Raw genomic sequence first — 27,728 nt, 5'->3', positions numbered from 1 at the left:
CCTTTATCATCACTGTGGATATCGTTTTCCATTTACTTTCCGTCTTAAAACTAGCCTAAAATATCCTTAAGCTATTTGCTCTGACGACAGTCATTTACATTTGGTAATTGGCTTAAAAAGCTACATAAAAGGTATGCTTGGGGAAGAGGATCACTCCCACTCAAGTGGAGATTTCAAAGATGCTTAATGTATCTACTATCTACAAAATTAACAGATGCATTTCCTCAGTGGCCAGCTTGAGATTGTGAACTAGTCTTCTGGAATGTCTAGAAGCTCTTGAACAGTCCCTCCAGGTCGTGTTCGTTCAGGGCAATGATCAACATGATCAGTCCGCCCAGGAATATGCCGAGTATCTGGATCATAATACCCTTTGGATCCTTCGCCATCTCTGGATTGTGGGCCACACTCATTGTGGGCACCAGATCGGCAAAGGCAATGTACAGGAAGGATCCGGCGGTGGCTGCATAGATCCACTGCGTCATCCCATCTCCAATGCCGGCAATGAACAGACCGACAGCCATGCCAACAAAGCTCAGAACCGAGCTAACCAGGTTCATGTAAATGGCTCGCCTCATGGAGACGCCCGTCTGCAGAAGGAGTGCAAAGTCGCCCAGCTCGTGCGGCAGCTCGTGGCATAGGACGGCGAATGCTGTGGCCAGTCCAGTTACCGGATCACTGGCAAAGGCGGCTCCAATGGCCATGCCATCGGTGAGATTGTGCAGCCCGTCGCCAATGATGACCATGAACGCCACAGGGGTGAGTGGTCGCTCTGGTGACTTTGCGTCCAGCTTCGTTTCCTGCAGCATCACATTCAGCTCACGTGGTGTCTCTGGGGCCGCCTTCTCCAACTGCTGGCCATGCGAGTGGCCATGACTGTGCCCGTGTCCATGGCTGTGCCCGTGGCTCTGCTTGTCACCCTTCAGCAGTGGAAGTACGTTCTCCAGAATGTACATGAACAGGGCGGCAAGGAAGGAACAGCCACACAGCAGGGCAGGCTCACTGCTGTGGTTGTGTACGCCATCGATGGAAGCACCATCTGCGCCTAGGGCCTGCTCGTGCTTCTCCTCTTTGAAGAGAGCATGAGGCAGCAAGTGCATCAGCGCATCTCCGGCCAGTGTGCCCACGGCTATGGACACCAGAAACTTGAGAACCTCCTGATAAGCTGCTGTTTTCATCAAAGGCACTAGGAGAATGCCAAGCAGACCGCATGCAGAGAGCACAAACATACAAATGCTGGCATATATCCAAGCTGAAAGTGGGGAAATGGTTAGCCCATGATCCGCTTGTGGGACAGCCATGTGACAGCCGAGAGTTCACCTACCATCCCAAATCCTCTGGTTCTTATCCTGCATAATGTGCAGTCGTGGAGCTGGCTGTGCACACACTCCGCCGTCGATTTGGGCCAACAGAGCTGGACATAGCTTCATGAATGCTCTCGGGGTGATCCGTACCGAGTTGATGAAGTTGTTGTACTCCTCATCAGAGTTGTGTGTGGTCTCCGTCGGAACGGTGGAGTCCTTCTTGATCAGCTTGCGGTAAATACTGTTATTGTGCAGGTCATTGTGGTCCACAATGAGGGATAGCAAAAGCTTCGGTGACAAACAGGCGGCAGCAGGCCAAGGTCTGCCCTCCACTGGACATTAAAGAGAGAGTGGAATATTGTTTTGTTAAATTCATATATGTATTACTAATAAGTATTTACACTAGCTGGTAAATCGTAGTTATAAGCAACCGCCAGAATTGGTATCAGACCCGATGACTGCCGCATTCTCCCTCTCTCTTTCTCTGTCTATTGGTACCGCTGTTCCCAGAAGGGACGAACGGACAACTCAGACCGCGATCTCTCTCAATTATTCTTGAACTTGTCCTGAAAGATGGGAAAAACATAGAGAGTGCCTATCCACCTAATGACCGATTTTATTCGAATTTAAAATATTTCATGTTTCCATTTATCCGCTATATCTGTCCCTCTCTCATCTTTGTCACAAAAACACCAGCTGTGTTGGTATCTCGCTTCCCTCTGCCAGAGGGCGCACACTGCACGAGTAAGAGTGAGAGAGAGAGAGAGAAAGCGAGTAGGCGCGTGGTTCGTAGCTCGTAGCTACGGCAAATAGATTTGTTCATTATGGCTTTAATATTGTTCCGAATTGAAAATGATCCATATATCTGAGATCTAGACGGACAGACAGAAAGGGCTATTTATATTTATATTATATACTTTTTATGGGGTATGAAACGCATCCACATCGACCACAAAACAATTATGTACATATATCCCCAAACTCTTCGAGTGGGTACCGGCTATAAAAATAAGCTGTCGAAAGTGCACTCAGACGTGGCTCTGCCGGCTCCTTTTGTTCAGTCAATCACACAGTCAATTGACACCCGATTCGCATGTGGGAACATTTCACTACATGAATTGTCCCGACTGTTTAGTGCTAACTGTTTATGGGGAGAATCGTTTTAATGATTGTGTGCATTACAATTAACGGTAAATCTCGGTTCCAGTAACGAAAACATCAACAGCCGTAAAGCAACGGTTTGGGCTAGTTCCTCTTTGTTGATGCGCATGATTGTGTTTCCGCATCCATAAAGGGGTCGTTTATCGTGCTATCATCGCTATCATCGCCCGACAAGGATTTTTTGTATACCTGTTGATTCGCGACTCGCGATTGCATTTCACTGCCCAAAAGGGGAGAGAGAGATAGACGTGCGTTTTCAGATAATTTATGCGGCAAGGTCGCACTTACAGACGGAACTTCCTCTCATCCAAATGAGATGGATAGCAGCATAATTGAATTTATTACGAGTACATAGATGCCGCTGCCCCTGGCCCTGCCCCGCCCCGCCCCGCCCCGCCCTGACTAGCATTTGGAAACTGGCCAATTGATATATGGATATGTACGGGTAGAGTCGGGCCTCGTTCATTCTATTGATATTGAGGCTTAAGAATTTCTCTACGACTTAATTAGAACTGTCTCTCAGGTAATACCTCTGGTCATTATTGTCGTTTAAGTGTACATACTCGTGTGTGCATGTATGTACATATGTCTGATCATTGTGTGCTCTTGGGTATTCTAGAATTATTGTCAGAATTTCCATCCTACTGTTTATTGTTTATGGCTCTTCTGTCTTTACTTGATCTGCCCGTACGAGTATCTATGGAGTGCAAACACGAGTACTCGGGCTAAAAACCCAGGCGGGTTGTGTGATAATCCAGATCCATAAAGATAAAGACTGGACTACTACTACTCACCGCTGCTCTCCCGCGGATGCCGATGCTTGGGGTCGTGTATTTCCAGGAACTCTGGAACCGCAGGCCCCGACTCTGAGTGCTTTGAGGTCTTGCTGATATCTGGTGATATCTGCACATCCAGAACATCCTCGTCGGTGCTGGCATTAGTGCTGATCTGCTTGCCAAAGTAGGTCCCGTTTGTGCTGGCTTTAGTCTCATTCGAGTAGCCCTGCGGTCGGTGCTCAGCAATGGTGTGCGAGGGGTCGAACTCGATCTGGCCCAGATTCAAGCTGTACATTAAATGCTCGAGACCCTGTAGGGATAATATTTAACAAGAATTTATTAATGAATTCAATTTAAGCAAGGCCAAACAGCAGATGTCAGCTGTTTATCCATCTTAGTTAATTCATGATCCACACAATGATGCCACAGTTTCCCTTTACAGATATTTGCATACTCGTATGTAGATCGAAACCTAGTCTACTTTCCCAAGATCGCAATTAAGTGAATCATCTTTCATTTCTCACAAAACTCCCAAACTATACTCCCACTTACTATACGGAGGAGGGGGATACTTTTGCCATGAGTTTTGGTTCGAATTTACGAGTATTATCGCAGATAATTACTTGATTTAGTTGTCACCGTGCCAAGCAATTATATTTACATCGGAATTAATTAGAGGTCTATTGTTACTTTTGTTGGTTTTGCTGCCGCATTTTTGCTGTCGCGAAAGTGGGCCTGGGCTGTGAGGGGAATATATATTCATAGTATCTAATTGCCTTGACAGCTGTCTGTCGCCGGGAATGGGGCGTGTGCCCTGTAGCCTGTCTGTCGGTTCTATCAGGCACTTAATAAGCAGTTAGCTACAAAGAGAGACAGAGAGAGAGATTCCTTTTGGAAGATGAGGATCGTATCGTATCGTATAAAAAAATAGCCAAACACGCGCTGGTACAATAAAAGCGCTTAAAAAACCAAACAAATGAACCTGTCTGTTGTTTATTATGGAACACATGAAGTTACGAGGCTCCCCTACCCGTACCCGTACCCGTGCCTGTGCCTGTACCCCTGCCCGTACCCGTACCCGTACCCGTACCCGTACCCGTGCCTCTCAAACAATCCATCGTCTAGCTTATTTTTACTTTCATTCAGCAAAATTGTTTGTGTGCCAAGTACTTGGCATAATATGCAATTGAAATTGGGATTTTGGAATGATAATAGAATACCCGCTCCTCTACACCTCTCTCCTCTCAAATGGTCAGTGGGCGGAGTGCGGGGGGTCCCCGTCTCTGTTAGTATGCCGAGTGCGTAGAAGCATTTTAGTAACCTGACATTTAAATGGACAAAACGTATTGCGTAGCGCTACGCATGAGTAATGCCAATTGCCGGGGACCTATTGCCTCTATAACTATGGAGTCCATAAGCATAACGCCAACGCATTGCGAAATTTCCATAGGATCGGGCTAGGGACAGGGACTTGGCTTAGGTCTTTGGACGGGTTTCGTCAGCTGTTTGGCTATCATCGCTCATTAGGAGACTAGCTCTTATCGGAATAATCTTTTAATCTTGTTTTGGATAGAGTGTGGGCGTACGAGGAGGAGCAGGGGTACGTGCGACGTCCATGCTGGATGCTCAAGTCTCGGCGGGAGTGTATATCACAATGTGTGTTTGTGTCTGGATTTTGATTAAATTTATGATAATGCCCGCAATAAAGTCTCTACGTTTCTGTCATGAGTTCCATAAGAGAGAGGCAGGCGACTCGTAATTGTGATAGTGTTGTGCGTCCATAAAGATTGCAGGTTTCATGCAGAGAAGCGATTATAACTGTTGAGAGTGTTTTGTTTGTTGATTTGTTTGGCAAGAACAGAATCGTCCAGCGTCTGTCTTCGGACAGAGCCACGGCACAGCAACACACATAAATTTTTCTCACTTTCACAACCCGCAAATATTTGACTTACTCTAATTTATTATTTCCCCTCCCCTCCCCATCCCATCCCTCACCTGCCCTTCCCTGCCCAGTGTCACCGTGTGCCCGTTTTTTGGTTTAGCTGCTCATTGGTGCATGATGACCGACCGGTCCACAAAGACTTACTAATTTTTTGCCATAACATTAGCCAAAGCCGAAAGCCAAAAGCGGCAGAGTCCGTGTCCAGCTCTGTTTACCTGGGCTCATATTTCCCCCCGCCCTCTTGGTGTGTGGTTTTACGTTTACAAGGCTAGTTCGATGGATTGGTGTTGTTGTTACCTCAAAGTTGATTGTCCCGCCATCGCCGTACTTTTGGAATATCTGCTCCAGGTAGCGGTTGTACTCCAGCGAGGTGTGCGCCGTACCCAGGAGTGCCCCGAGGCACAGGAGGCGCACGATTAGCAGGGGCTTTGGGGCCATATCAATAACTGAACACTTGTGTGGTAAACTTTATTGAACGTTGAGTTGAACCCTACTGGGGGCCGATCGACATTTCACGGGACTCACGCGTGCGTTCCGTTTCGACGACTGTCTATCCCGCTCAACGGTCTTTTTGAAATGACGGTATCGCCTACGCAACGCTTTTATACAACGGAAAGGAACGTGCTTCTCGCTCGCTCCATCTCCATCTCTCTCTCTCTCTCTCTCACTTACTCTTTATCTCTCTCCCCATGGCTCTGCGCACGCGCCAGCCACTTAGCTGTGTTTTGGCGAAGCTTTTCGGAAAGCTTTCTTCTGACTCGAGCAGCAGACCCGTTACTGCCTGCGCGGCGCGCTCTTTCACAAATTTCTCTGGCGTTTATGTTTATTTTGTATTTAATTCTTATGCAGAAGAAATTCGGTTTTTACATTTTGCAAAAGTTACTTCGGTTATAATTAATAGTTACTAAATTATCGCTTAAATACAAACATACATACGTGCGCAAATGTACGAGTACTATGCTATGTAAAAATTGGTATAATATTGGTATTGTGTGTGTGGTGTCTTTTTTCGCTGCTGATTCCGAGGATGTTTTTTCTTTTTTTGTAGTTGTTGTTAGGGGAGAATAGACAGATAATATTTAAAGAAAATTAATCAATAAGTAATAATAATAATTCGCGCAAAGTTCTGCTGCCAGAATGCCTTTGAGTTATTTACAATAACACTTTTGTAATGTTGTGCGTATAATTCATAAAAAATTCCAAATTTCTAACCTAACTTAGCGATAGCTTGAGACTTGGGCCCGCGATCGATTCGATGCATTCGCGGAAGGCACCTTTCTTCATCTTTCTCTCCCTCTGTGATCCAGCTTCTCTAATCGAACTTCTCCTGATTGGGCATACAGATAAAGAACTTGGAGCACCACAGGTTGATGGACTGCGAGGTGTCCGCCAGCCACTTGACCGGATGGTGAATGGTCAGATAGTAGACCGGAATGCCGGACAGGATGATTATTGTGCCAATGCCCACTTCGTAGGGCGACTGCGAGCACGAGGATATCACCAGGAAGAGGCAAACGATCAAATAGATGATCGGCAGTGCCAGATTGACCCGTATGGGTCGCTCCGTCTTGGGCTGCTTGTAGCGCAGCCACAGCAGACCCGACACCGAGATGAGCGTGAACAGGGCCTCCACGTAGCTGACGTAGTTGATCAGCACGTAGGTGTCCTTGATGAACAGCAGCAAGAGGGTGAGAACGCCCTTAAGGAGAGGAAAGGTTAGGAAAAGTTAAAAAACGGTTTGTGTATCGGGGAAGGATCAAGTGGGACTCAGACTCACCAGAAATATCAGCGATGGCACCGGGGTAAGACAATTGACATTGATGAGGGAAATGGCCGCCGGTAGGTGTCCGTTGCGGGCCCCCACGAAGAACAACCTGGACGATGCAAAGATGGCGCCATTGAGAGAGCCAAAAGTCGAACAGGCCACGGCAAAGGGCATCACCCAGGACATGTAGTCCAGCATCTTGTCCCCAAAGGTGACGGCCACCGCATCCGATGAGAGTATTTCGTCGGTGGACAGCACCGAGAAGTAAGCAACGTTCGTGACCATGTAGATGACCGTCACTACCGGCATGGAGATGCAAATGGCCTTGGGGAGATTGCGGTAGGGATCCTTCAGCTCCTCCGTGACAAAGTTAAGGTAATTCCAACCGGAGTACGAGAAGAGGCCACTGTAGAACGCTAGGGCAATGTATCCCGGGGAAAGATTGCCCCCGCTGAACGGCTTGTCCCAGTGCTCTGTGTTGCCATCGGCCAAGTACCAGACGCCTGCGCCGACGATAACCAGAAGGGCCAACACCTTGGTGCCCGTGAATATGTCCGTCACACGTGTCACCCACTTGACATTGTAGCAGTTGATAACGGTGAGCACACCTAAGGGCAAGTGTCAATCACCATTAGTACACGATGGACGGCTTCGCTTATCTCTGCACAAACTTACATATCATGGCAGCCGCCAGCAGCTGTACGGCCTCGGCGGGCGCCTCGCAGGAGGGCCAGAAGGGCTTCAGAAGGTACTGGGCAAAGGTCAGGGCCGTGATCGCATTGCCCGTGGGCACCAGAATCAGCAGGGCGACCCATAGATAAAGGAAAGCAGGCAGTGGACCAAAGGCTGTGCCAATGTAGGCATAATCTCCTCCGGATTTTGGTATCATTGTGCCTAAAACGAGAGGGAAGAGATAAAAGTAAAATCATGGAGAGAACTATATATCAGAGATAGTATAAGAGAGCCAGCTCTCGTTTCTTATCTGGCTGCGAGGGTTGTTCGAAAGATAATCAGCAACAGATTTCAACAGTGGAGGTTCAACGAAGGAAACCCAGCGAGAATCGTATAGTTCTACTTAATTAAAATGCCTTTTATTGGGATTGAATCATTGCTGAATCACGTGCGAGTCCCAATTTGTGGGGGCCAAACGAAACGACTGGAGCCTGGTCCGGCCAAAGATATTCAAAGAGGTATCTAGCCTTCTATTGATAAGGTTCATTGATAATCAATATTATAAGACCTCCAAATACGAGTAAGTCTGGTGTCTGGTGTCTGGCAGATCTAACGAAAAATTTACGAAACTGGTTCTTAATCGAAGCGGCGTATGAAGTAAATATGAGCTGTATTTCTCTCCTATTTTGGGGATTGCTCGAATTCCAGGGTCTAATCTTCCGAGCGAGTGTTCACTGTACCAAGAAGGGACCGGACCCACGTTAATTTGCTGCTTATTCAATGTTGTGTCTGGCTCTTATTCTTGTCTGCTTCTCCCCACCGGATTCTTCCCCCCTCCGGATTCATTCAACAGAACAGCTTGTCGGGGAACTGATTTGATGTGTCCGTTGAAGAGGTCATCTTGATGAAGCTGAACTAATTTCCATTTTTAAAATGAGTCTCCCGCGAAATTGCTCCGAGTTCCCGTACCTATATTACTGTGAGTATTCCCTCTCTCGTTGATCGTTTCATCGTACAGATTCCTTACTCTCTTGGAAGTCTTGGAACCAGAGGTGGGTAAAAAGGGGCGATGTACAGTGTAGAGTGTAACATTAAAGATTCGATTGTACGAATAGTAACAGGTTACAGGTTACAGGTCTGTTTAGCCTCAACCTCATTTGCCGATTTGAGTTAACCTCAGCGTTTTAATGAATGCTCGTTCTTGATCCAGTTGTTATGCGTGCCTCACCCTCACCCTCACCGCACCTCAACCCAGGTGGCTACCACGTATGTCTTACACTCATTTCAGCTATGTAAACAATCCCATCCCCCTCTCCTATCCGACAGACTACTCCACTTTCCATATGCTGACCCATAATGTGCTGTCATCAGCCAGAACCAATAACTGCCAGCAACGCAGAAACGATGACCGGGCGTGGGCTTACAAGCACACGAGTATTATCAAAAACAACAACAACAAAAAAGGAGAGCCTTTACATGAAGGGTCGGTGCCATTACTCACCTAGTTCCGCATAGCACAGGGCGCCGACCATGCTGAGAACACCACATAGCACCCAGACGATAAGCGATTGTCCAATTGAGCCGGAGAACTTGAGCACACCTTTGGGGCTGACGAAGATGCCGGAGCCCACGATGACACCCACGATGATGGCCACCCCATCGAGCAGACCGATCTGCTTCTTGAGCTTCACCCCGGAGCCCTGGCTGTCGCTGTCCGCGGAGGACTGGTTCTCCCGGTCGCGGCTCGGCTGCTCAGCGGGAGGCATCTCAAAGATTTGTCGGGGTATAAGAGAATCGCTCGCCTGAATACGCGCCATTTTACACACAACTTTGGTTTTTGGGTTCTCTCAAGACAGAGACTTGAGTTAGGGGTTGCTGGTAGGGTTAAGGGTAAGGTAGGGTTCTTGAATCCCTCTAGGGGTTCCTGTTTCTCTCAGCGATGGTTATTGGTGGTTTTGTTTTATTATTATTTTTATTTTTATGTTAGCTTTTGTAAGACCATTGCTTTTATCGTTTTCCAGTGGGATCTTGCGTATCAGCACGGTTTCAGCGTGCTCTGTGCCAGCGTGGAGCGTGGAGCTCGTCCGACGATTCAAATACAGTTCTTTTTATTTCGCGCTCTTCCACATGCTTTTATTCAGTTTTTCAGTTTTATTTTGTACTCGCGCGCACACACACACTACACTCCACTCCACTCTCGCACATGTGCATACATATGTATGGTGTATGGTGTATGCGGTCCGGCGTATGGAAATGTGGCTTATCGGAAACACACGTGGTGTCTTTCAAAGGGGAAGAGTTCGCTGAAGAGTCATCTTCGAGGGCTACCTCAGTCACTATGGATATCAGCTAAAAAACAAACGAAAAACAACGTGCAGGCCTCGATGAACAATGTATTTATTTGTAAATAAACTTCGATAATGGCATGCCGGGTCGACGTCGACCGCTCCATGCACGCGCTCTGTTCAAAGTAAGTTTGGAATTCATTTTTAGCCCCCTTTATGAAGCGGGTCTGGGTCTGTCTGGCTGTCGGTCCTCTGCTCTGCCGCGTCGCGCTCTTTGCTGTGCTCAGAGCGCGGCAAGCCTAACTATGGCTTTGCATTTGGCGCTTTTTCACGACGTCGACAGCTGCGGCACTGCGTTGCTGCGGTGCGTGGCTCTCTCCAGGTGCTCTCTCTCTATCTCTCTCTCTTTACCTGTCGCTCCATATTATGGCTATCCTATCTCTGTGTGTATGGATGGTGTATGGCACCGCATCGCCCTGGCAGAGACCTATGCTACCGACTCTCCTTTGCCGCATGATGCAAGAACCAGCTACCATTTCAATAGACCTCGCCTCAGACCCGGCCAGAGAAGGAAAGTTTGGGAAGCCAAAAATACTTGAGGCCGCAGCACGTGCGGCAGCGGCCGAAGAAAAGTTTCTTCGCTCCGCTGTCTCTTCAGACGACGGGATTCACTCTTTGAGTCTGTTAGTCAACGACCTTTAATATGATATAAATGGAATGTTGATTTTGGCATTTGGCGTCTAATCTGCCAGAAAATTGTTTGCTGCTTTACGGGATTGATTTGTTGAATGCTTTTATGGGGCAAACAGGGTTTTTAAAACTTGCCAATTGCTTGGGCCAACAATCAATAATTAGTCGGAATGATCGACTATAATTGCCAGATTTCTGCTTTATTACCGCAAAGAAGAAGGTAAGAATCTCTAAGTATTCATATTTACAGAAAGATAGTCTTATAGTAGTCAAGTCTTATTATTCCAATAAAAAGCGAAGTAGGGAAAGTAGGAAGTAGGCTAGTCGAGGAATCAAATTTCAACTATTAACCATATTTATGGCTTTCACTTATGGGTGAGGTCTTTGAGTAATGCGATATCTATCCTAACTATGATCGCCCCGTATGGGGCTTCGCTAAACATCTTGTGTTGCTCATTTTCCCGAAAACGCTTGTCACTGATTAGCCCAACAGATTCGGAAGTCTTTTACACGCAATACATAGTATGAGTGTGTGCATGTACACATAGTACACATATTTGTGGGACTTTTGTTAAACACTTGAGCGGATTATCATGAATAAGGTTGGATTAGAGGAGCACAGGGAAACAGAGGAATGGACCGAAACCAAATAGAGCCAGGCGCGTGCATTTGACATTTCAAACTGTGATAATTCAATTGTGGGCTGTGTACTATTAGTAGCCCGACGAATATCTGGATTAGCTAGCTCCTCGATCAGAGCTCTCCCGTCATAAAAAACGAACACAACTAATAAACAAAATAAGTGTAGCGCCTCTGCAGGCTATACATATGTAGTATCTGTGCTCCTCTGGTAATCTAATTGTAAGAGACACACACACACACACACGATTTTGTCCAGTGTCCGCGTCCGCGTCCGCAACCATAACCGTAACCGCATTTATGTACATACATAGGTATGTGTGTGTGTGTGTGTGTGTGTATTTATGTAGAGTGGGTTCGGGCCCCCGTTTGCAGTTGATTAACTGTGATTTCGTGTGACTTTTATTGTTGTCGGGTTTATTTTACGTTATTTTTTTTCAAGTTTTGCGCGCCACTCACACATCGAAGTCCACAGAATATATGCTCATGTGGAAGGAAGGAGAAATATGATGGATCACTTCCATATGCAATTTTCGTTAATATTTTTTGTGTCGCTTTCATTATGCCACGAGTCATGTGTTTTCATGATCAACATTTATAGTGTAACATACATTTGGATATATGTATGTCCATATGTACATATGTATGTATTTTATTGTTAAATTTAATCTATTCTTTTTTTTTTTTTAAAGATCCTTCAGAAATCAGAAACAACTCTTGTGGAACACAACACCGGAATATTGTATCTAAAAAAGAACGTACTGCTTGCGCGCCCCAAGAGATTTACTTGTGCGAGTATCCCGCTCTATGGAGAACCATAGAGAACCAGACGCACTCAAAACCCGAATCGGACTGAATTTGATTTTCATCGGCGGGGCATGCACTACCGAAAAGCTTTAATAAAATAATAAAACAACAAAATAAACACAAATATGTAAATCCAAAAATGTGTTGTTTTTGTCGGACAATTGTTTCACTTTGTGTGGGGGGCACTGTGTGTGGTGCGGTGTGTGTGTGTGGGTGAGGTGAATGATAGCGGACAAAAACAAAAAACATACATATGTGCATAAGGAAGTGTAAGTGCCAGTGTCTATGGCACAGCTCTCCCTATCAATGCACGCATGCCCCACGCCCCCTCATGCACCTTAAGAGCGAGGACAGTCCCAAGAGTTTAAAGAGAGAGTGCAGTATTCGCCTCAAACTATCTCAGCTCTGACGGATAACGCCTGAAATATACGACCCCCCACGAGAAGCAACTGCTTAGGCCATTGCTCCCTTAATACATTAAGACAGAGCTTATCCTTTACACTCATATGTATTGTCTATTTATGTACATAAACTCGAACAGCACGTAATCAGTTCTAGCACCTGCATTAATCGCCCAGCGGCGGAACCTTAAATATCTTGGCTGTAGTGTCCTCGGATACGGTCAACAGCAGGCTGTCCAGAGGCTTGTAGGCCAATTCGTAGATGTGACAGAAGTGTCCAGTGAGGGTAAACTTCAGGGTGCCCGTGCGGGCATCGAAAGCATTCAGATTGCCGTTCGATGTGGCCGCCATGATAGTGTTGTCGTTCAGCCATTTGATCCTGAAAAAGTCACGTTAAACATTAGCAAAATTAAGCAACTAGCGGTCGCTGTCGGACAGGGCATGAAAGTCACCTAAGGACGCCATCGTTAGGCACTGGATTCTCGCAGACAGTGCGCAGCGAATACTTTGAGTAGTCCCATATGGATATGTGACCGTCCAGCGAGCCGCAGGCAAAGAGCTTAAAGTCCGAAGAAGCGGGAGCAAAGGCAATGCACTCGATGCCGTGCTCCGACTGCACAACACTGACGGGTCCACTGTTGGTGCAGAATAGCATTTTTCCTAAAATTGTGATTCGGTTAGATTAGAGAGCCTAGTCGCCTAGTCGCTATCCAATTGGTTTCTTACCTCCACCCTCGGCGCAGATGTAGAAGGGAGAGTCGAGTTCACAGGCCACCACTGCGTGGGTGACCTCTCCGAAGCCCATCGGGTGCTGCTCGTTCACCTCCATGAGCACCTGGCAGGTCTTCAAGTCCCAGAGCTTGACGGCGCCATTCATATAGGCCGTTAGCAGCTTCTTGCCGTCGCCGCTCAGTTCTCCGGACTCGCAGCGCGCCCCCTGACCGGCAAGGATTTTGCAATCTCCGCTGGGAATGCGCCAAACGTACACCTCGCCGCTGTCGCTGCCCGCCAGGAGCACATGGGCACCGCGATGCCAGAAGAGCCACGACATGTCGGACATGGAGTATTCCCAGACCTTGGTCAGAATGGGGCGCTCCTCGCGCTGCTCGCTTACTTTGAAGACATTGATCTCACCGGCAAGATCTCCCGTTACCAGGTAAGCGCCATCGTGGCTGAAGTGCGCCTCGGTGATGGTGTCCTTGTGTTCGGTGATCTTGTAGAGCACCTCTCTGTTGTTCGTGTCCCAAACAAAGGCTAAATCGTCCTCGCTGCCCGTCACCGCCCAATTGTAGTGCGGATGCAGGCTGCAGGCGAAGACCGGTGCTGTATGGTTGCGGAACGTGAGTACCGCCTCGTCTATTATGTTCGCAATGCGCTCTCGTTCCCGGATAGACTCCTCATCCATTTCATATTCATCGTCTTCGTCGTGAAGTCCCAGACGTGCCTCCAGCTGCTCCAGCGTCACCTCCTCCAAGTCATCGTCCTCGTCCAGAGACGGCGCTGCATTCGCGTCTAGCTCGATCTCCTCCAGTATCTCATCGTCGTCGTCTTCAAAGTCCGGACGATGCGGTGGCGTATTGTCGCGCATAGTCGGCTTTTTTTGTTAATTGTATCAAAATTGTTTTAAACAAATGTCAACAACACGTGCTCAGTCCGACCCTCAGAAATATACCGAAAATGCATCACAAATTTCAAAATATACCGTAAATATACTGACGAATTATTTGTAGTCAACTTGCATCATATTCCTCGTTTTTGATATTCGGTGGAATATTACTGGCTAGCTAAGACCGTCAGCTCCAAACTCATAATTTAATCCGATTATTAAATCAATTTCCTACAAGACTGACTTATTTTAAACTCTCATCTTTATTGAATTATTTTTAAATTAAGGTTTAAACAAAAACGGTTGACAACAATTTTCACAAAATGCATTTCTTTAACACGACAACTACACAGTTTATGCATATTAACTACATTTGCATGTAATTACCATGAGCGACACCTGAAGGGGAAATGTGTTCGTTTCCAAAATTGTTTTTCGCCTTTTTTTTTCATATAATCCCCATGGAAGCGCTAGTGTGAAAACCCTCCGTTATCCACTTTTTGACATGCCTTTTTCCGACATTTTTGAAAAAATCTCAATTTTAATGGCAGAAAATCAGAAATTCAATGCTGATCACAAAATAGTAAAATAGTAAAAAGTGGCCTGGGACATGGGTCTAAATGGCATTTATACACGGTTTCTACGTTGGTGTATTGGACAGGAGGGTAAGTCAATAAAGCGTCTTAAAATATACATTAAAATATTAGAAAATACAATGAAAAGTATAAGCACTTGCAAGGTGTATAAGCTAGACATGGTGGCAAGAAAATCAGACCGACTCTCAGAAATATACCGTAAATAAAATAAAATAATATTCCGTATATAATTCATAATTTTCCGTGAAGGGTATTAAACAAAATCAGTTTTAAAAAGTATTATTTACCCATATTCCGTAAATATACCTTCAACTCAAAATTGGGCCAGAAACGACGTAACCTCCGTTGCCAAAACAGAAATTTTATAGCTAGATCTGGCTATTTTTAGAGCGCGATATTCAAATTGAAATTATTTGCCAGAAATGTGGCTAGTTAAAAATGTAGCTGTTTTACTAATTTTTTCTAAAGTTGTGTTTAAAACATAGATTCAAAGAAATATTTAGCATCTCCATCTGTCAAAATATATGGTATAGATTTGTACAATGGCTTCCACTAAGCCAATACTAATGACGAATTTATACTATTACGAATATATTTTATTAATAAAAACATCATTTGTTGTTAAAGTGTTGTTATGTGCTCTGCAGCCGTAACGTTCAAGTAACGTTACGTGGTTGCTTACGTAGGGCAACAGTGCGGGAAAACATGAAAAGTACGCGGGATTTTTAAAATGTTGTTTGTTAAAGGGCTTATTCTTTTCTGGAACAACTAATAATTGGATTTAGCAAAGATAGATTTATTTCAAAGTAGGACAACAGTTTTTTGGTATGGCTTTCCTATCTACGTCTTTCCGATCGATACTACTTTGTAACAACCAATGCCGCCATTTCCTTGACCCTTTCCTGGAGTTCCTCCATGGGCGGCAGATTCCCCCAGTCGCAATTAGAGTTACATTTATCTGCATCCGCTTCGGTCTTAGTGATCATTGCGTTTAGGCCACTCAGACGGTCTCGCAGACGTTGCTCCAGTCCTCCGATGCTGTCTAACAGGAGCTGTTCGTAGGTCTGGTTCTTGGGACGGAGTTCACTCAGCTTCGCCTCCAGCTCTTCCAAGCTGTGGGTCATCTTTTTTACTGACTCCGATGGCTCTTCGGGAACCATGGCCAATTGCTGGTTCACATCATCCTGTCTCTGCTTGGTCATAAAATCTTTGACTTCTTGCCTTACCTTTTCTATAGCTTTCAGATGTTCTGGCCAATTTGGTGACTTTAAAAGTTCAATTATCTCTGGAGCTTTATCATTAATTTCCTTCATTTGTTCTTCTAGTTGGCTTACTTTTGCCGATTGATAGTCGATATTTCCTTTCTTCTGACTTGGACAAAACTCTCCGCACAGAGAAGCCATTTTTCGGATATTTGCCTCCTCATCGTTCAGCAAGCCTTTCGCACTTATTAGATTTGCGTTCGCTTTAGTCAGTCTATCCTGAAGAGAGTCAGCTGTCGCGATTGACTCTGGCAGGCCGTCACTTAATTTCAAGTCTTTCAATATCTTTTCTATATTTTCCATATCTTTTTCCTGATTCGGACAACACCTTTCTGTGCTCTCAGAAGCTGGACTGCCATGCAAAGCGTCTAGACTTTGCAAAAGCTTCACTTGATCTGACCTATCCATCTCCAAGGCCTCTTGCTTGTCGATCAAGTTTGTCAAATATGCCGTCAGATCGGAGCTATCTGCTTCAAGCTTTTCAAAATTTTCTTCCATCTCAACTTGGAAAGTATTATATTGGTCAGACCAGGCGGGGCAGCACTTTCCTACGGAACGATTTCCCTTTGCTGCTCCCTTGGCTAGCGCAAGGCTCAGGTACTCCAATCTCGTCTTTAGATTATCAAAGTCGGAGCCGATATAGCCCGTGGACTGCGCTCTCTTGTAGGGCTCTATACCGTTTAATTGCAGCAAGAAATCGATGCCATCGTGGACTACTTCCACCCGATCGCGGATGGGCTCGTAGGGACAGCATTTTCTGTGTATGTGACGCTCGATCTTACCCACAATTATCAACATTTTCTTGATTAGTTTATCCAGAGCTAGACTTCCATTGATCTGCTGATTAATCCATATTCCGATTTCGGTATTCCCATTGCAGCTGGAAGTCGAAGGGTAAGCCAATGTTGATGAGAATTCATTGGATGTCGTCGTCAGTTGTGTTGTGGGTTGTCTTGTTGGTGTTGGAGTCGGTGTCGGTGTCAGTGTCGCTTTGGGGTCCAATTTTCGATAGCACATTACTGACTTTCGGAGGTGGAGCAACCCCCACAGATTGATCGTAATGGCGTTGTCGGACTCCTTGATGATGGGCAGGAATTTCTCGACGAGGAAAAGGTTCCTCACCTCCATCTCCCACTCGGCCACAGCTACCCAGAACTCTAATAGATCTTTTTTACTGAGGCCCGGAGGTATGCAATTGGCCTTCTTGTAATCGTCCTTGAAGTGACTGTTACCGTGAGCATACTTCATTGAATCCACGTTCGCGTTGTCAAAATCCTCGTAGTCGGGCGGCGAATCCCAGATGAGGTGGCACAACATAAGAATCTTGACGCAGTACTCGAATTTCTGTGATTGGTTCAAGCTTCTGGGCTCCAGACTGGAAACCTTTTTGCTCGAAACTTTGGTTTCTTTGGCTACCAAAACCAAGAGGAGCACCAAATAGCCTTTTCGAACCTGCTGGAGGTGGTTTCTTAGTTAGTCTCATTGCGTTCTGCTTCTGGGGCCTATTTACCATGACGTGATTGAATGCCTGGGCCTGTTTCTTTGATTTACACCTGATTGCTTTCATTCTCTGGTCTATTGATGCTCGAGGTGCCCGTCAACTCAACTCAACCTTTTATAATTCAATTTGAAATACCGGGGTACCTTGGGGTGGGTGCCAGCGGAACCTGCTCTATTGTTACCCTCTTCTAGGGACTGTTACTTCGTTTCGATTTCGGTTTCGGTTTCGGGTTCGGTTCTCACGGTTCCTTCCGTGCGTGTCCTGCGCGTGAGCAGCGTACGCATGGAGCATGTCCTCGCCATAAGGAAGGAAATGATTAGGGGAAGCGATCGGGAGATACTCGTATATAATGTTTACCTGCTGCGAAGGGTAATTGTAGGGGTTTGCTTATTGATAAGAACCTTTATCATTGCTAACTGTTCCCCCATCCCATCCCTTATGAAGTGCAGGGTGCAGTGTATATCGATATTTGTTTCTGAATCGTTTCCACTGATTTTGTCCTATTCGTAAATAGTCCCGCATCTGATTGACTTGGTCATGAGCGAACGGTCATTAAACTTCATTTCCAAAGGGGCGTAAAGTGGTCTTCTACATACGCATACACATGCATATACATGCATACATGGCGGTACATACAAATGTACATATTTAGGTATATAGAAATATCAATGCTTGGCGAATGCATATAAGAATGGAGAATGCGCTTGTGTGCGGCTGTGAGGGACGTTTCTTGTTTTGGGGTCCGCGAGATCGTTAAAAACGAGTCACAGTCTTAGGGCAAGAGTGGGGGGGAGTGCGAGGTGCGGCGGACCCTGGAGATGCTGTTGTTGCTGCTGCTGCTGCTGCTGCTGCTGTACGAGTACGTGCGTGTGGAAGAAGATTAAATGGAAACAAATCTCACACACAAATAAACACTATTGGGAAGAGTTTTGAACATTGTTGACCCGCCAAGGCAGATATACGAATGACCTGAAGCAAACAGAAAAGAAGAGGCAGATACAGGGACAGAGACAGAGACAGAGAGAGAGGGGGAAAAAGGTGATAAACATAAAAATGGGTAGCCCAGTGACTAGAGATAACAAAAAAGGGCCTCGGGGCCGCATTCCCATTCCCCTCCATCTTCTCCTTCTCGTTCTCGCGTTCCGGCATAAATGCATTATACATCCACATGATAACGAACACACAAACAAACCAGAGACAGTGTGTGTGTGTGTGTGTGTGCATGTTGCATGTTGCTTATCTCCATTTACGCGGCGCGGCGTCAACGTCAGCGCAGGCCGCTGCGACTTCTTGTATAAAATCAAGGCGATCGCTGCCTTCGTCGTCAGTCGAAAGAAAACCGTTAAACGCAGCATCTACTTCTACTTCGTCGCTCTCACCCACCCAATACCCAGTACCCAACAGCCAATACCCTGTGGCGGTAGTGGGGGGTGGGGGGAGAGAGAGAAAGGGCGGAAAGCCGAGATGGTTGCAGCTTTAAACGCGCTCAAAGCGCAACCCACTACGTGACGCCTTACGCCACGTTACGTTACGTTAAGTCACGTTACATTGGTTGGTACAGAAGCTTTAACACCGTTTGGCTCTCGGCCGCGCCCTCATCCGGATCAGTGGAGCTGTGGAGCAGAGGAGCAGAGCGGCGTGCAGAGAGACAACAGGACCGGGCTGGAGGAAAGTGCAATGGGGCCTTGAAGGGGCTCACCCACACACACACACACTCACTCACGATGCAGATGCAGTTTGGCGTCCCTCAAGGTCAAATCCCCACAAATTCATGTGCAATATTGTATAATTTGTTGTTAGATCACGTTCCTGGAACGTGCCGCTGTGATTGCTGCAATTATGCATCTATTTTTTATGCATTTGTTATGTTATATTTTTTACGTAGTTGTTATTGCTTGTACAAAATAATTGATTGTTACGTTACCTTTACGTTTTACATATCGTCCGATACGGTGTAGATGACAACATGATCGCATACGTCTTCCATTCTAGATAAGAGAATTAGTCTGTACGAAACTGAGTTTTTCTTGTGATGAAATAAATCAATTCTTCATGGGGAAAATGAAAAAACAAAACAAAAACACTTGTATTTTATTATTTTTTATTTTATTTTATTTTAAAAGGAGACCCCGAACAGAGATCGTATATTCTAAAAGTCCATAGAGAGAAACAGGTATTCCAAGGGGGACAAACATACTGGAACTACTTGTAAATGGGGGACAAATCAAACAAGAAGTAACGAGCATTCCAAGGATCGCATTTTGCGTGCAGCCACCATACCGGTTGAATCGATATCTCGAATAATTGTAACTGCCAAGACATCCTTACAACGCCGTAGGGACTTATGTTCTATAAGTCCGTACGGAGAAACAGATATTCCAAGGAGGACAAACATATTGGAACTACTTGTAAAAGGGGGGAAAATCGAACAAGAAGTCACGAACAATCCATGGATCGCACTTTGCGTGCAACCACCATCCCAGTTGAATCGGAATCTGGAATAATTTTAACTGTCAAGACATCCTTACAACGCCGTAGGGACTTATGTTCTATAAGTCCGTACGGAGAAACAGATATTCCAAGGAGGACAAACATATTGGAACTACTTGTAAAAGGGGGGAAAATCGAAAAAGAAGTCACGAACATTCCATGGATCGCACTTTGCGTGCAACCACCATCCCAGTTGAATCGAAATCTGGAATAATTTTAACTGTCAAGACATCCTTACAACGCCGTATTGTAAAGCGAAATATATCATTTTTTAAACACTAATACATAAGAGTATAACGTAGGGGTGTTAATACCACCCATACGGAGTACTAAATATAATATGTTAGCCAGATAAACACACATCTCCCACATGTATCCAGCATGTCAGTTGTATTGGAATATCCCAGATACTCGTATCGTATAAGGGTCGGCAGGCAGACACGATTGCCCATCTTCAGTGCAGAACCATGTGCTGGATCTTCCATTGAAATAACAACAAAATAAAATATGTGTGTTCCAGCATGTTTATTTTTTATATTTGTTTACAAGCAAACGTTCACTCAAACCCTCGTCTCAACAATTGATTCTCATTTTTGCACAACAAAAATGAAGAAAATTGTTACTATGTACCTCCCCAAAAATAGTGGCTATCCACCGCTTTTTCGGCATTTTCAGTAAAAATGGCCAAAAGCGGTGTCCCTTGGGTAATCCCATAATCGATGAACCAAAGTCGAAGTGCCCAAACTTTGATTTGCCCATCCCGCTGAAGTCCAGGCTCCAGTTGGTTGAAGAGTTGTCCCAAAAGAAATGTTGAAAAACCCCGCTTAGAGATGCTCAAGTATCCCAGGTCCTGGCCGATACTTCACGCTTGGGCCCAACGGTCGAGGAAGTTCCATTCGATGGCATAGGGCTCGCTGGCCTTGGGCTGCACCGAGGTCCAGAAGAAGGTTCCGGCGTTGGTGCGGGCAAAGTGGACAGGAACATAGTAGTCCTCCTGGTCCATGGTTTGCAGTTCCCCAGAGCCGTTTTCGTTGTAGACGATGATGGCATCCTCCTTGGCGCACTGGCGGATCTCCTCGATGAGGCGGCTCTCCAGATGCTCGTTGGCCATGTTGTCCATGTCGTTGTTGAGCCAATCGAACTCGGCCTCTTTCTCGGCCGAGGCGATGTAGGAGCTGCGCTTTGGCTGCTCCTTCTTCAGATTGAAGACGTGACCCAGGAGCGGCTTCAGGAGGTTCTTGAGACGGCGCGAGGGCGACACTTTCGACTTGTACATGTTGTTGTTGAAGTTCTTCTGCTTGGTGATGGCCGACATTCTAAGATTTTTGTGTGTGCGTGTTGAGATGTTCTCGATTAGACGGTCGGATGCTGTGTGATGCTCTCTCTAAGACTGGAGGCGCTATTTATACATTTTCTGCCCGAAAGAGAGGCGCAGCATCTCAGCCAATCACAGAGGCCGAGACGAGGGCAGGTGCAAGGATCTGAAATTTCACACGTTCAGCAGTGGCAGCAGGTATGTCCTGCAGGACCTGCAGGACCTGCAGGACCTGAATGATCCTGTCTCTGCTCCTGCTGAAGCGTGGGAATCTTATGCTCGGCTCTCCTTCCAAGACAATTATCCCTTAATGGATCCTTGGCGTGGGAATCGTAGGTTTTAGGCCTTTTCTCCAATCCCGATCTCTATGACTGTTTTGGATTTGGTTTTGTTTTGCCATTTCGTCAGAAATATGTTGGTTCTGTAACCGAAGACCGAATACCGAATACCGAAAACCGAACACCGACTGCATTGTGAGCAAAATTTATTCAAATTTTGTTTCATCTTATTGTTCGTATTTGTGATGGAACTAGTGATGGCAGTGGCCAAGGTTCTGACAGGCACGATCCTGGGACTTTGGTGGTTTTTTGTCTCTTTACTCTGATATGAACCCCTCACGGGTTTTTGAGTATCTGGTCTTCGTGTCACGATATGCGATACTTCACTTGGTCACCCCTAGATTTCAACATAGTCATATGTACACTATCAAAATACAACGCGTTTCATTTGAGATCCGATTGATTGTTTTGGCATGCCAACGTTTGAATACACCCAGAGAAAAACTACCTGAATATTTTATACATTTAAATATTTATGCCATTTGCATCTGGATTTCGGTGAATGGAAATATTGAAGTGGTAGTGCTTTCATTTAAATTTCGGCTTTAATATGAAAGTATTTTATCTCAAAATATTTAAAGTGTATAATGAATATATTTAAAATTTCTACAAATTGTATAGGATATTTATGATACGAATGGGGCGTATTAAAAATAATTTGTAGGTATATTTAAATCAAAGTGAGTGAGTGATACAATTTAATCAAAATTGAATATTAAATATATCTTTTTACTAGGGAATTTTTCTCTCAGTGCAGTTATAGAAATACTTTTACCCAATTCTCCTAGAAATACTTACTATACCGATTTTACTTGAACCGATATAAATAACTCCTTCCACTATTTATGATATTTCTTATTTCGTATGGCTTCAATAAAGGATCAGCATGTCTCTATACATATATTGAATGAAAGATATTTAAATATTACGGGTACAACTTTAGGAGCATAAAATCCATTTGTTCGAGCTGTGCCGTGTAGCCTTTCGCATTTATTCTTAAGGTATTGCTGTTGGTCTGGGTTCTCTTTGCTTTTGTTTTTGTTTATCGTCTTAGGGTCGGTCCCTGGTGTCTCTACCTGTTTCAATGCAATTTGAGATTTATTTTGTCCAAGCCTCAATCCTAAGAAGGAGCGAAAAGGAGAAAACAAAAATCAGAAAACTGCCTTTGGGGTAACAGGTTTCTCGGTTCGGTTTCAGCTCATTTTTGTTTCGAGTTTTTTGAATCGACAACAGGTTTTGATCAAAGGAAACAGGTAAAGGTAGCCGAAGGTTTCTTCTTAAGGTTCTTTTGGGCTTTATTTTGCTGTTGTTGTTGTTTTTTGTTGTTTATTATTGTGTCTTGTTATTCAGGGAAGGGATTTTGTAAGGGAAGGGGTAAGAACGGTTTTTTCGAATTCATGGAAAACCTTGGAGGAAATTAAAATAACAAAGGGAAAGTTGGAATCAGAAATGCAGACAAGTCGGTTAATATTCATATTAGGTATGTATTTATTCAGTCACTTAAAAATATATGGAAGACAATGATTAAAGCTTAGTTGGATGCACTCTAGTCATTTCCACTTGTTGAGTGGGGCGTTAAAGCTGCTCGGATGTTTAGAGACCCATTCCGGTGTAGTCTTAAAGCTCTTTTTCTGATGTCCAGGACGATCTCCTTCCTTCGATCACAGTTGCAAATATTGAGCTGATGCCGCTGCCTCCAACTCTTCGTTTTGGGAGTTTTGTAATTCTTCTTCGCTAAGTACGAGGCATTCTATTTGCGAGGAATTCTCCTCGTGGGCTGGCGGGCTGGTGTTTTTGAGCTCCCTGTGCCCCTTGGAAGTGGTGGACGAGGCCTTTAGTAGTTTACAGGCCATTTTGAAGATTTTCTTCACGGCCTTCGATGGGGTGTAGGTTTTTTTCACGTATACAGGACTGTACGTGCTGTTCAGCAGAGTTTCGTAGGCCATGTTTGCTGATTCTGATACTGACTGTTCAACGCTTCCAGTGGAATTGATGTCCTATTTGCAACATCTCTTCGTATTTATAGGACTGCGCCAGGTCCAACCCCTAAGCCTCAACCAATCAGGGCTCGTCCTGGGGCAGGTGTTTCTCGGTTTCTCCCGAGTACGAGGGCCGAGTGCCGAGTGCCGAGTCACGCATTCCTCCACGCAAGAGCAGGTAGCTCCGATACCGAGACCCTTGCACGTGTGCAAAGTATTGCCTCAAATTGTTGGTCCTAAATAAATCTCTTCGCTGGCTTCTTCGTGGGAGAGTATAATTTCAGTCGAATATTTATTGGTGGATGCGGCAAGCATACAGAAAGATCGACAACAACATCAACAGGGAATTTGTTATCCCTTTTCATGGGTCCTAGCCCACGAATTGGTAATTTGAGTGGTTTGTGTGCGGTGGACGAGGGCCCGGGATTCGGGCTCGGCTCGGCTCGTTTCGTTTCGTTTCGAATTTATGCCTTGATTAGTTTTTGGCTATTAATTGTTAATAGACAGACAGTGGAGGATAAAAGTGACAGACCCTCGTTAAACACATGTTGTCGGCAACGGCAACGGCAACGAGCAATATTTACACGTCAACATTTCATTTCTGATCAGGACAGGTAGGGTCCCTCTTTCAATACAGTGAGCACTCACCATCGTTTGCTGTGTCGGACGCCTCAAAGACCTTTCTAAATCTCCCGATTTTCTTTTTGTTGGTCGAGGCTTAACTGTACTGCACACTTGCTCCTCAGCTTGGGTCTTTTTCCACACAAATGTATTCAGATTTCGTTTCGTGATGAAATAATTGGTGTGAGGAACTACAATTTTTTTGGAAATCATTCAAATTCCTGTCGGGTAGATTGCTATGACGTTGGGTAGGGTAGAGTACCAGATCAAGATCCTTTTCCATCTACTTGGGGGGTGGACAGCGAAGGGCTTCGAATGGTTTTGGCTTGTTTAACAATTCCATAAGAATAATTCTGTATAAATACGTACAGTGTGCATTGTTATGTTCGTCTCGTCTCAAGTTCAGTTGTTAGGGTCGAAATTCCTTGAAACTCAAGCGCCGGAATGAAACTTTAATAAATATGAATTTATGTGCGTAAAGTAAGGGCTTCCAGCCTAATTGGATTCTCGAGAAAATGAAATGCGATATTAAAATAAAAAGTGGTACATTTGGTGACAAATATCTATTTAATACAGTTTTGTAGGATCTATTAATATCATAGTCAATATACATACATAAATGTATGTATCCCCTTTAAATACGAGTAATATATAAATATTCTGAGTACACATTCATTAAAATATTTTCATATATTTCTTGAGCATTAAAGTAATTGCAGTTTTTCCTAGAGAAACGTTAGGGATCGATTGTCCCATTTGAAAATATGTACATACATGTTAGCCACAAACAAAAAATACTTAAGTCCAATCAGAGCATCCATTTGAATGCAGTAATTTGTGTTGATTCCAATCGGTATTCAACAGGCGATTGTTTCTCTGAAATGCGGGGAAATGCGGCTACCAGCAGAATGCGATTTTGAAATCAATTTATTTCAATGAATCAATCATTTAGTAAAAGAAATCTCTTATTGCCCATCCAACAAGACTTTTTTTGCCCATTTAAAATAAGTAAACCATTTTTAAAATTTTCTTTTCGTGTATATATGTGTATTTTATAATAAAAAAAAATTCTTTTCTTATATCTAAAAAAAAAAAAGGTTTTACATGGAAGACAATGATTATTAGCCTAGGTACTTATACTATGACCCTAACAAACAAACATGGAAGACAATGATTTTCCTAAGACTAAACCCTAATTCTAATAAGACACAAGACATCACAAGTATTTATATAGTTACAATTGATTGTGATAATAATTGAATATCAATTAGAGTTGCATTTCCTTGGGAGGAACCAAAGAATCCAATCTATACCTAATATCACCCTGAGATTACGATCCTGCGAAGCTCGGCCATTTCCCATCCGTGCAATGGACGGGAATGGGACACTTGCATTTAAAGCTGCCGTCCAATTGGATAGGGTCTCCTTTGCCAGTGGATTCAAGTGGGATTCCTAGGCCTGAACCCAGCGATCGAACTGCTGGCGCAACTGTTGCTCCTGGTGCTGGCGGGCACCCTCGGCAGTGGTCCAGAAGAAGGTGCCGCTGCTGGTGCGGGCAAAGTGGACCGGGATGAAGGTCTGCTCGGGCTGGACGGGGACGACGTGCTGCTGCTGACCCTGCTGCACGATCATTGCCACGTTGCTGGGGCACTGCTTCAGATCGTTGTAGAGGCGCTGCTCCAGTTGCTCGTTGGCCATGTTGTCGCAGCTGACGGCGGGATCTTTGCGCATGTCCTCCAGCGAGGCGTTGATGTCGTTCTGGTTCTGGATCTCGGCCAGAGTCTTCCGCAGTAGCTGCTTTTTCTTCACTAGCCGCAGCAGTGGTTTGACGAGTTTCTTCAGACTCCGCATGGCCATCGTGTGCTGATCTGATTTCTGCTGCACCATGCTGCTCTCAAACTTGTATTCCCGTGTGATGAAAGACATTGTGTTGGAGATTTGTTAAAAAACAATAAAAAAAATTTCTTGAGTTGGTTGCACTCGGCTGGGAGGTCGGGACTGTTATGCCAACCCAGGTCTCGGGCCGCTCCTTTTATACGCTCCGCTCTCGGCCTCCGCTCAGTCGGGGGTCGGGGCTTGGGTCTTCGTCGTCGACTCTCCCTCGGCTCTCTGCCTCTTTCACGATCCCGTGGTGCAGCCAATGGGATGACCGCCTGCAGGCAGGTGGTTGCTCAACGCAAGAGAGAGTCGCTCTCACTAGAGATGGATGACCCTTGGGATGGGAGGGTGTATTCGGCAGTTGTGCAATTTCAGCATCGTACTCGTAAGCCGTATACGGGGTGGCGGGACCTGGAATTCCTTTTGCTATCGGTTGGACGTAAATCTCGGGTGTTTTATCGGGATTTAGGGAGATTCGCATTTTAATAATAGTAATAAATAAATTTAAATATCTCTAGATCGGACACCGAAGGAGAGGACTTTCAGTGTGTATTAAAAAGTGTGGGAGGGATTTGATAGACAAATATAACGACTTACTGACTATAAGAAAGTTTTCTATACATATATTCTTTAAGTTTTATATAGATATTTTATTAAAAATCTCGGAATCTCAAATCTGTAGCTCTTTATAAAAAATGTATAACCTTTTATATTTAATTTTTGCTGGGTATCAGCGTTTCGAGATGTTTTTTATCCATCATTATGAGGATTTGTTGTCGTCTCCCTGATCTGACTCTCTCGCTCCATTCATCTCACTTTCTCTCTCTCTCTGTCTATTTCTGGCTCTCCCTCGCTCAACGGATCACTACCTGCTGAGGATCAGAATAAAAAGAAATATCAAATCCCAAACGAAAAATTCCAAGAGCGGACAAGTCTGAACTTGTTCGAAAAATTCCAAGTGTGTGAGCCGGGAGAGATTTTAAAATTCGACACACTGTCCCAAAAGACAGAGGAGGAGGATATGGACAAACAATAGTTTTCGTAGTCGAGATACAATCTCTCTGTTGGAAATACCCGAGCAGACAAGGGACTTGTCTTTTATTTCATTGAGGCAGCCCAGAAATCTCCCTTTCTGTCCGTCGGTCCTTCAGTCCTTCTGTCCTTCGGTCCTTCGGTCCGTTTGGAAAAGTAACGTTTTTTTCGGTTTCGGGTACTTGGCAGTGCAGTGCAGTGGATGGGATTGGTGATGGTCGCACTCAAGGTTAGTCAATATGCATTAATGCCGCATTTCGGGAAATCTTAGCAGGTCCTTTTCGGCTCCTTCCGATCGTATTTGTTTGTCATTGTTGTTCTTTCCCGGTTCAGGGACCTGCTCTGTTGATGCGTGAAAAATTTACGACGCGGCAGAAGCACGTAGAGCGATATCTTCTATCTTGGGATCGCACTGTGCGTTCGGTTTTGGTTTACTGGAATTTCGTCGGCACTCCGTATGAGTCGTCTTCCTAATTGTTTTTTGCCCTTTTCCTACCCTCCTCTCCCCACCCCCTGAAGGTTACTTTCTTATTTTTGTAACGGCCAAAAATGTGTAGTTTCCTGTAACGGTCAAATCCCTATCTGGGTATCCCGATGATCATTAAGTAAGAGCGTCTTTAATCGAGCCTTCTCTTAATCTATTTGCCTCTAAAAAGCGAAGCATCTCTGTA

The 27,728-nt window shown here is 44.9% G+C and overlaps 7 protein-coding genes and 1 long non-coding RNA gene across 15 annotated transcripts; 1 reads left to right on the top strand and 7 right to left on the bottom strand.

Moving 5' to 3' along the window:
- Positions 1-2: 2 nt before the first annotated feature.
- LOC108153059 (zinc transporter ZIP10) lies at positions 3-5,760 on the bottom strand. The gene is made up of 4 exons (XM_017282831.2): positions 5,478-5,760; positions 3,257-3,548; positions 1,322-1,633; positions 3-1,249 (listed from the first exon to the last, which is right to left on the bottom strand). The coding sequence occupies exons 1-4, from the start codon at positions 5,616-5,618 to the stop codon at positions 267-269; spliced, it is 1,728 nt and encodes a 575-aa protein (XP_017138320.1). The 5' UTR covers positions 5,619-5,760; the 3' UTR covers positions 3-266.
- Positions 5,761-5,996: 236 nt separating this feature from the next.
- Positions 5,997-12,100, bottom strand: LOC108152673 (Y+L amino acid transporter 2). Of its 3 annotated transcripts, none has more exons than XM_017282170.2 (5): positions 11,994-12,100; positions 9,119-9,966; positions 7,621-7,839; positions 6,958-7,553; positions 5,997-6,879 (listed from the first exon to the last, which is right to left on the bottom strand). In XM_017282170.2, the coding sequence occupies exons 2-5, from the start codon at positions 9,432-9,434 to the stop codon at positions 6,493-6,495; spliced, it is 1,518 nt and encodes a 505-aa protein (XP_017137659.1). In that variant the 5' UTR covers positions 9,435-9,966; positions 11,994-12,100; the 3' UTR covers positions 5,997-6,492. The 3 variants fall into 3 exon arrangements, with proteins under 3 accessions (XP_017137659.1, XP_033242384.1, XP_017137658.1); XM_033386493.1 differs by having other exon boundaries at positions 12,019-12,099; XM_017282169.2 differs by lacking the exon at positions 11,994-12,100 and having other exon boundaries at positions 9,119-10,080.
- Positions 9,997-12,178, top strand: LOC117186198. 5 transcript variants are annotated; one of them, XR_004471317.1, is made up of 2 exons: positions 9,997-10,087; positions 11,924-12,178. It is a non-coding gene; the product is annotated as an uncharacterized LOC117186198 (long non-coding RNA). The 5 variants fall into 5 exon arrangements; XR_004471321.1 differs by lacking the exon at positions 9,997-10,087 and adding an exon at positions 10,354-10,812; XR_004471319.1 differs by lacking the exon at positions 9,997-10,087 and adding an exon at positions 10,837-11,442.
- Positions 12,179-12,527: 349 nt separating this feature from the next.
- LOC108152674 (angio-associated migratory cell protein) lies at positions 12,528-14,117 on the bottom strand. The gene is made up of 3 exons (XM_017282171.2): positions 13,166-14,117; positions 12,892-13,099; positions 12,528-12,818 (listed from the first exon to the last, which is right to left on the bottom strand). The coding sequence occupies exons 1-3, from the start codon at positions 14,025-14,027 to the stop codon at positions 12,605-12,607; spliced, it is 1,284 nt and encodes a 427-aa protein (XP_017137660.1). The 5' UTR covers positions 14,028-14,117; the 3' UTR covers positions 12,528-12,604.
- Positions 14,118-15,251: 1,134 nt separating this feature from the next.
- On the bottom strand, positions 15,252-18,014 carry LOC108153608. Of its 2 annotated transcripts, none has more exons than XM_033387526.1 (2): positions 17,414-18,014; positions 15,252-17,358 (listed from the first exon to the last, which is right to left on the bottom strand). In XM_033387526.1, the coding sequence occupies exons 1-2, from the start codon at positions 17,468-17,470 to the stop codon at positions 15,502-15,504; spliced, it is 1,914 nt and encodes a 637-aa protein (XP_033243417.1). In that variant the 5' UTR covers positions 17,471-18,014; the 3' UTR covers positions 15,252-15,501. The 2 variants fall into 2 exon arrangements, with proteins under 2 accessions (XP_033243417.1, XP_017139195.1); XM_017283706.2 differs by having other exon boundaries at positions 15,252-17,355; positions 17,414-18,013.
- Positions 18,015-20,648: 2,634 nt separating this feature from the next.
- Positions 20,649-21,285, bottom strand: LOC108165506 (enhancer of split malpha protein). The gene has a single exon (XM_017301563.2). It carries the CDS (start codon positions 21,207-21,209, stop codon positions 20,757-20,759), a length of 453 nt encoding a protein of 150 aa, XP_017157052.1. The 5' UTR covers positions 21,210-21,285; the 3' UTR covers positions 20,649-20,756.
- A 1,722-nt stretch (positions 21,286-23,007) lies between these two features.
- Positions 23,008-23,546, bottom strand: LOC108165514. The gene has a single exon (XM_017301570.1). It carries the CDS (start codon positions 23,491-23,493, stop codon positions 23,209-23,211), a length of 285 nt encoding a protein of 94 aa, XP_017157059.1. The 5' UTR covers positions 23,494-23,546; the 3' UTR covers positions 23,008-23,208.
- A 1,718-nt stretch (positions 23,547-25,264) lies between these two features.
- On the bottom strand, positions 25,265-26,140 carry LOC108153525 (enhancer of split malpha protein). The gene has a single exon (XM_017283584.2). It carries the CDS (start codon positions 26,071-26,073, stop codon positions 25,600-25,602), a length of 474 nt encoding a protein of 157 aa, XP_017139073.1. The 5' UTR covers positions 26,074-26,140; the 3' UTR covers positions 25,265-25,599.
- Between the last annotated feature and the right edge of the window lie 1,588 nt (positions 26,141-27,728).

This window comes from Drosophila miranda, chromosome XR (assembly GCF_003369915.1).
Source record: "Drosophila miranda strain MSH22 chromosome XR, D.miranda_PacBio2.1, whole genome shotgun sequence".
NCBI lineage: Eukaryota > Metazoa > Arthropoda > Insecta > Diptera > Drosophilidae > Drosophila > Drosophila miranda.
This window is presented reverse-complemented; position numbering and strand designations above follow the sequence as displayed.

Coding starts and splice junctions, on each gene's coding strand:
- LOC108152674 (XM_017282171.2), bottom strand. CDS start 14,027: ATGCGCGACAATACGCCACCGCATCGTCCGGACTTTGAAGACGACGAC. Junction 13,100..13,165: donor CATCTGCGCCGAGGGTGGAG/GTAAGAAACCAA, acceptor TCACAATTTTAG/GAAAAATGCTATTCTGCACC. Junction 12,819..12,891: donor CCTAACGATGGCGTCCTTAG/GTGACTTTCATG, acceptor TGACTTTTTCAG/GATCAAATGGCTGAACGACA.
- LOC108153525 (XM_017283584.2), bottom strand. CDS start 26,073: ATGTCTTTCATCACACGGGAATACAAGTTTGAGAGCAGCATGGTGCAG.
- LOC108152673 (XM_017282170.2), bottom strand. CDS start 9,434: ATGGCGCGTATTCAGGCGAGCGATTCTCTTATACCCCGACAAATCTTT. Junction 7,554..7,620: donor GCTGGCGGCTGCCATGATAT/GTAAGTTTGTGC, acceptor ACTTGCCCTTAG/GTGTGCTCACCGTTATCAAC. Junction 6,880..6,957: donor TGCCATCGCTGATATTTCTG/GTGAGTCTGAGT, acceptor CCTCTCCTTAAG/GGCGTTCTCACCCTCTTGCT.
- LOC108165506 (XM_017301563.2), bottom strand. CDS start 21,209: ATGTCGGCCATCACCAAGCAGAAGAACTTCAACAACAACATGTACAAG.
- LOC108153059 (XM_017282831.2), bottom strand. CDS start 5,618: ATGGCCCCAAAGCCCCTGCTAATCGTGCGCCTCCTGTGCCTCGGGGCA. Junction 3,549..5,477: donor GCGGGACAATCAACTTTGAG/GTAACAACAACA, acceptor TTATCCCTACAG/GGTCTCGAGCATTTAATGTA. Junction 1,250..1,321: donor GAACCAGAGGATTTGGGATG/GTAGGTGAACTC, acceptor CCCCACTTTCAG/CTTGGATATATGCCAGCATT.
- LOC108165514 (XM_017301570.1), bottom strand. CDS start 23,493: ATGGCCTACGAAACTCTGCTGAACAGCACGTACAGTCCTGTATACGTG.
- LOC108153608 (XM_033387526.1), bottom strand. CDS start 17,470: ATGAAAGCAATCAGGTGTAAATCAAAGAAACAGGCCCAGGCATTCAAT. Junction 17,359..17,413: donor AGGCATTCAATCACGTCATG/GTAAATAGGCCC, acceptor AACCACCTCCAG/CAGGTTCGAAAAGGCTATTT.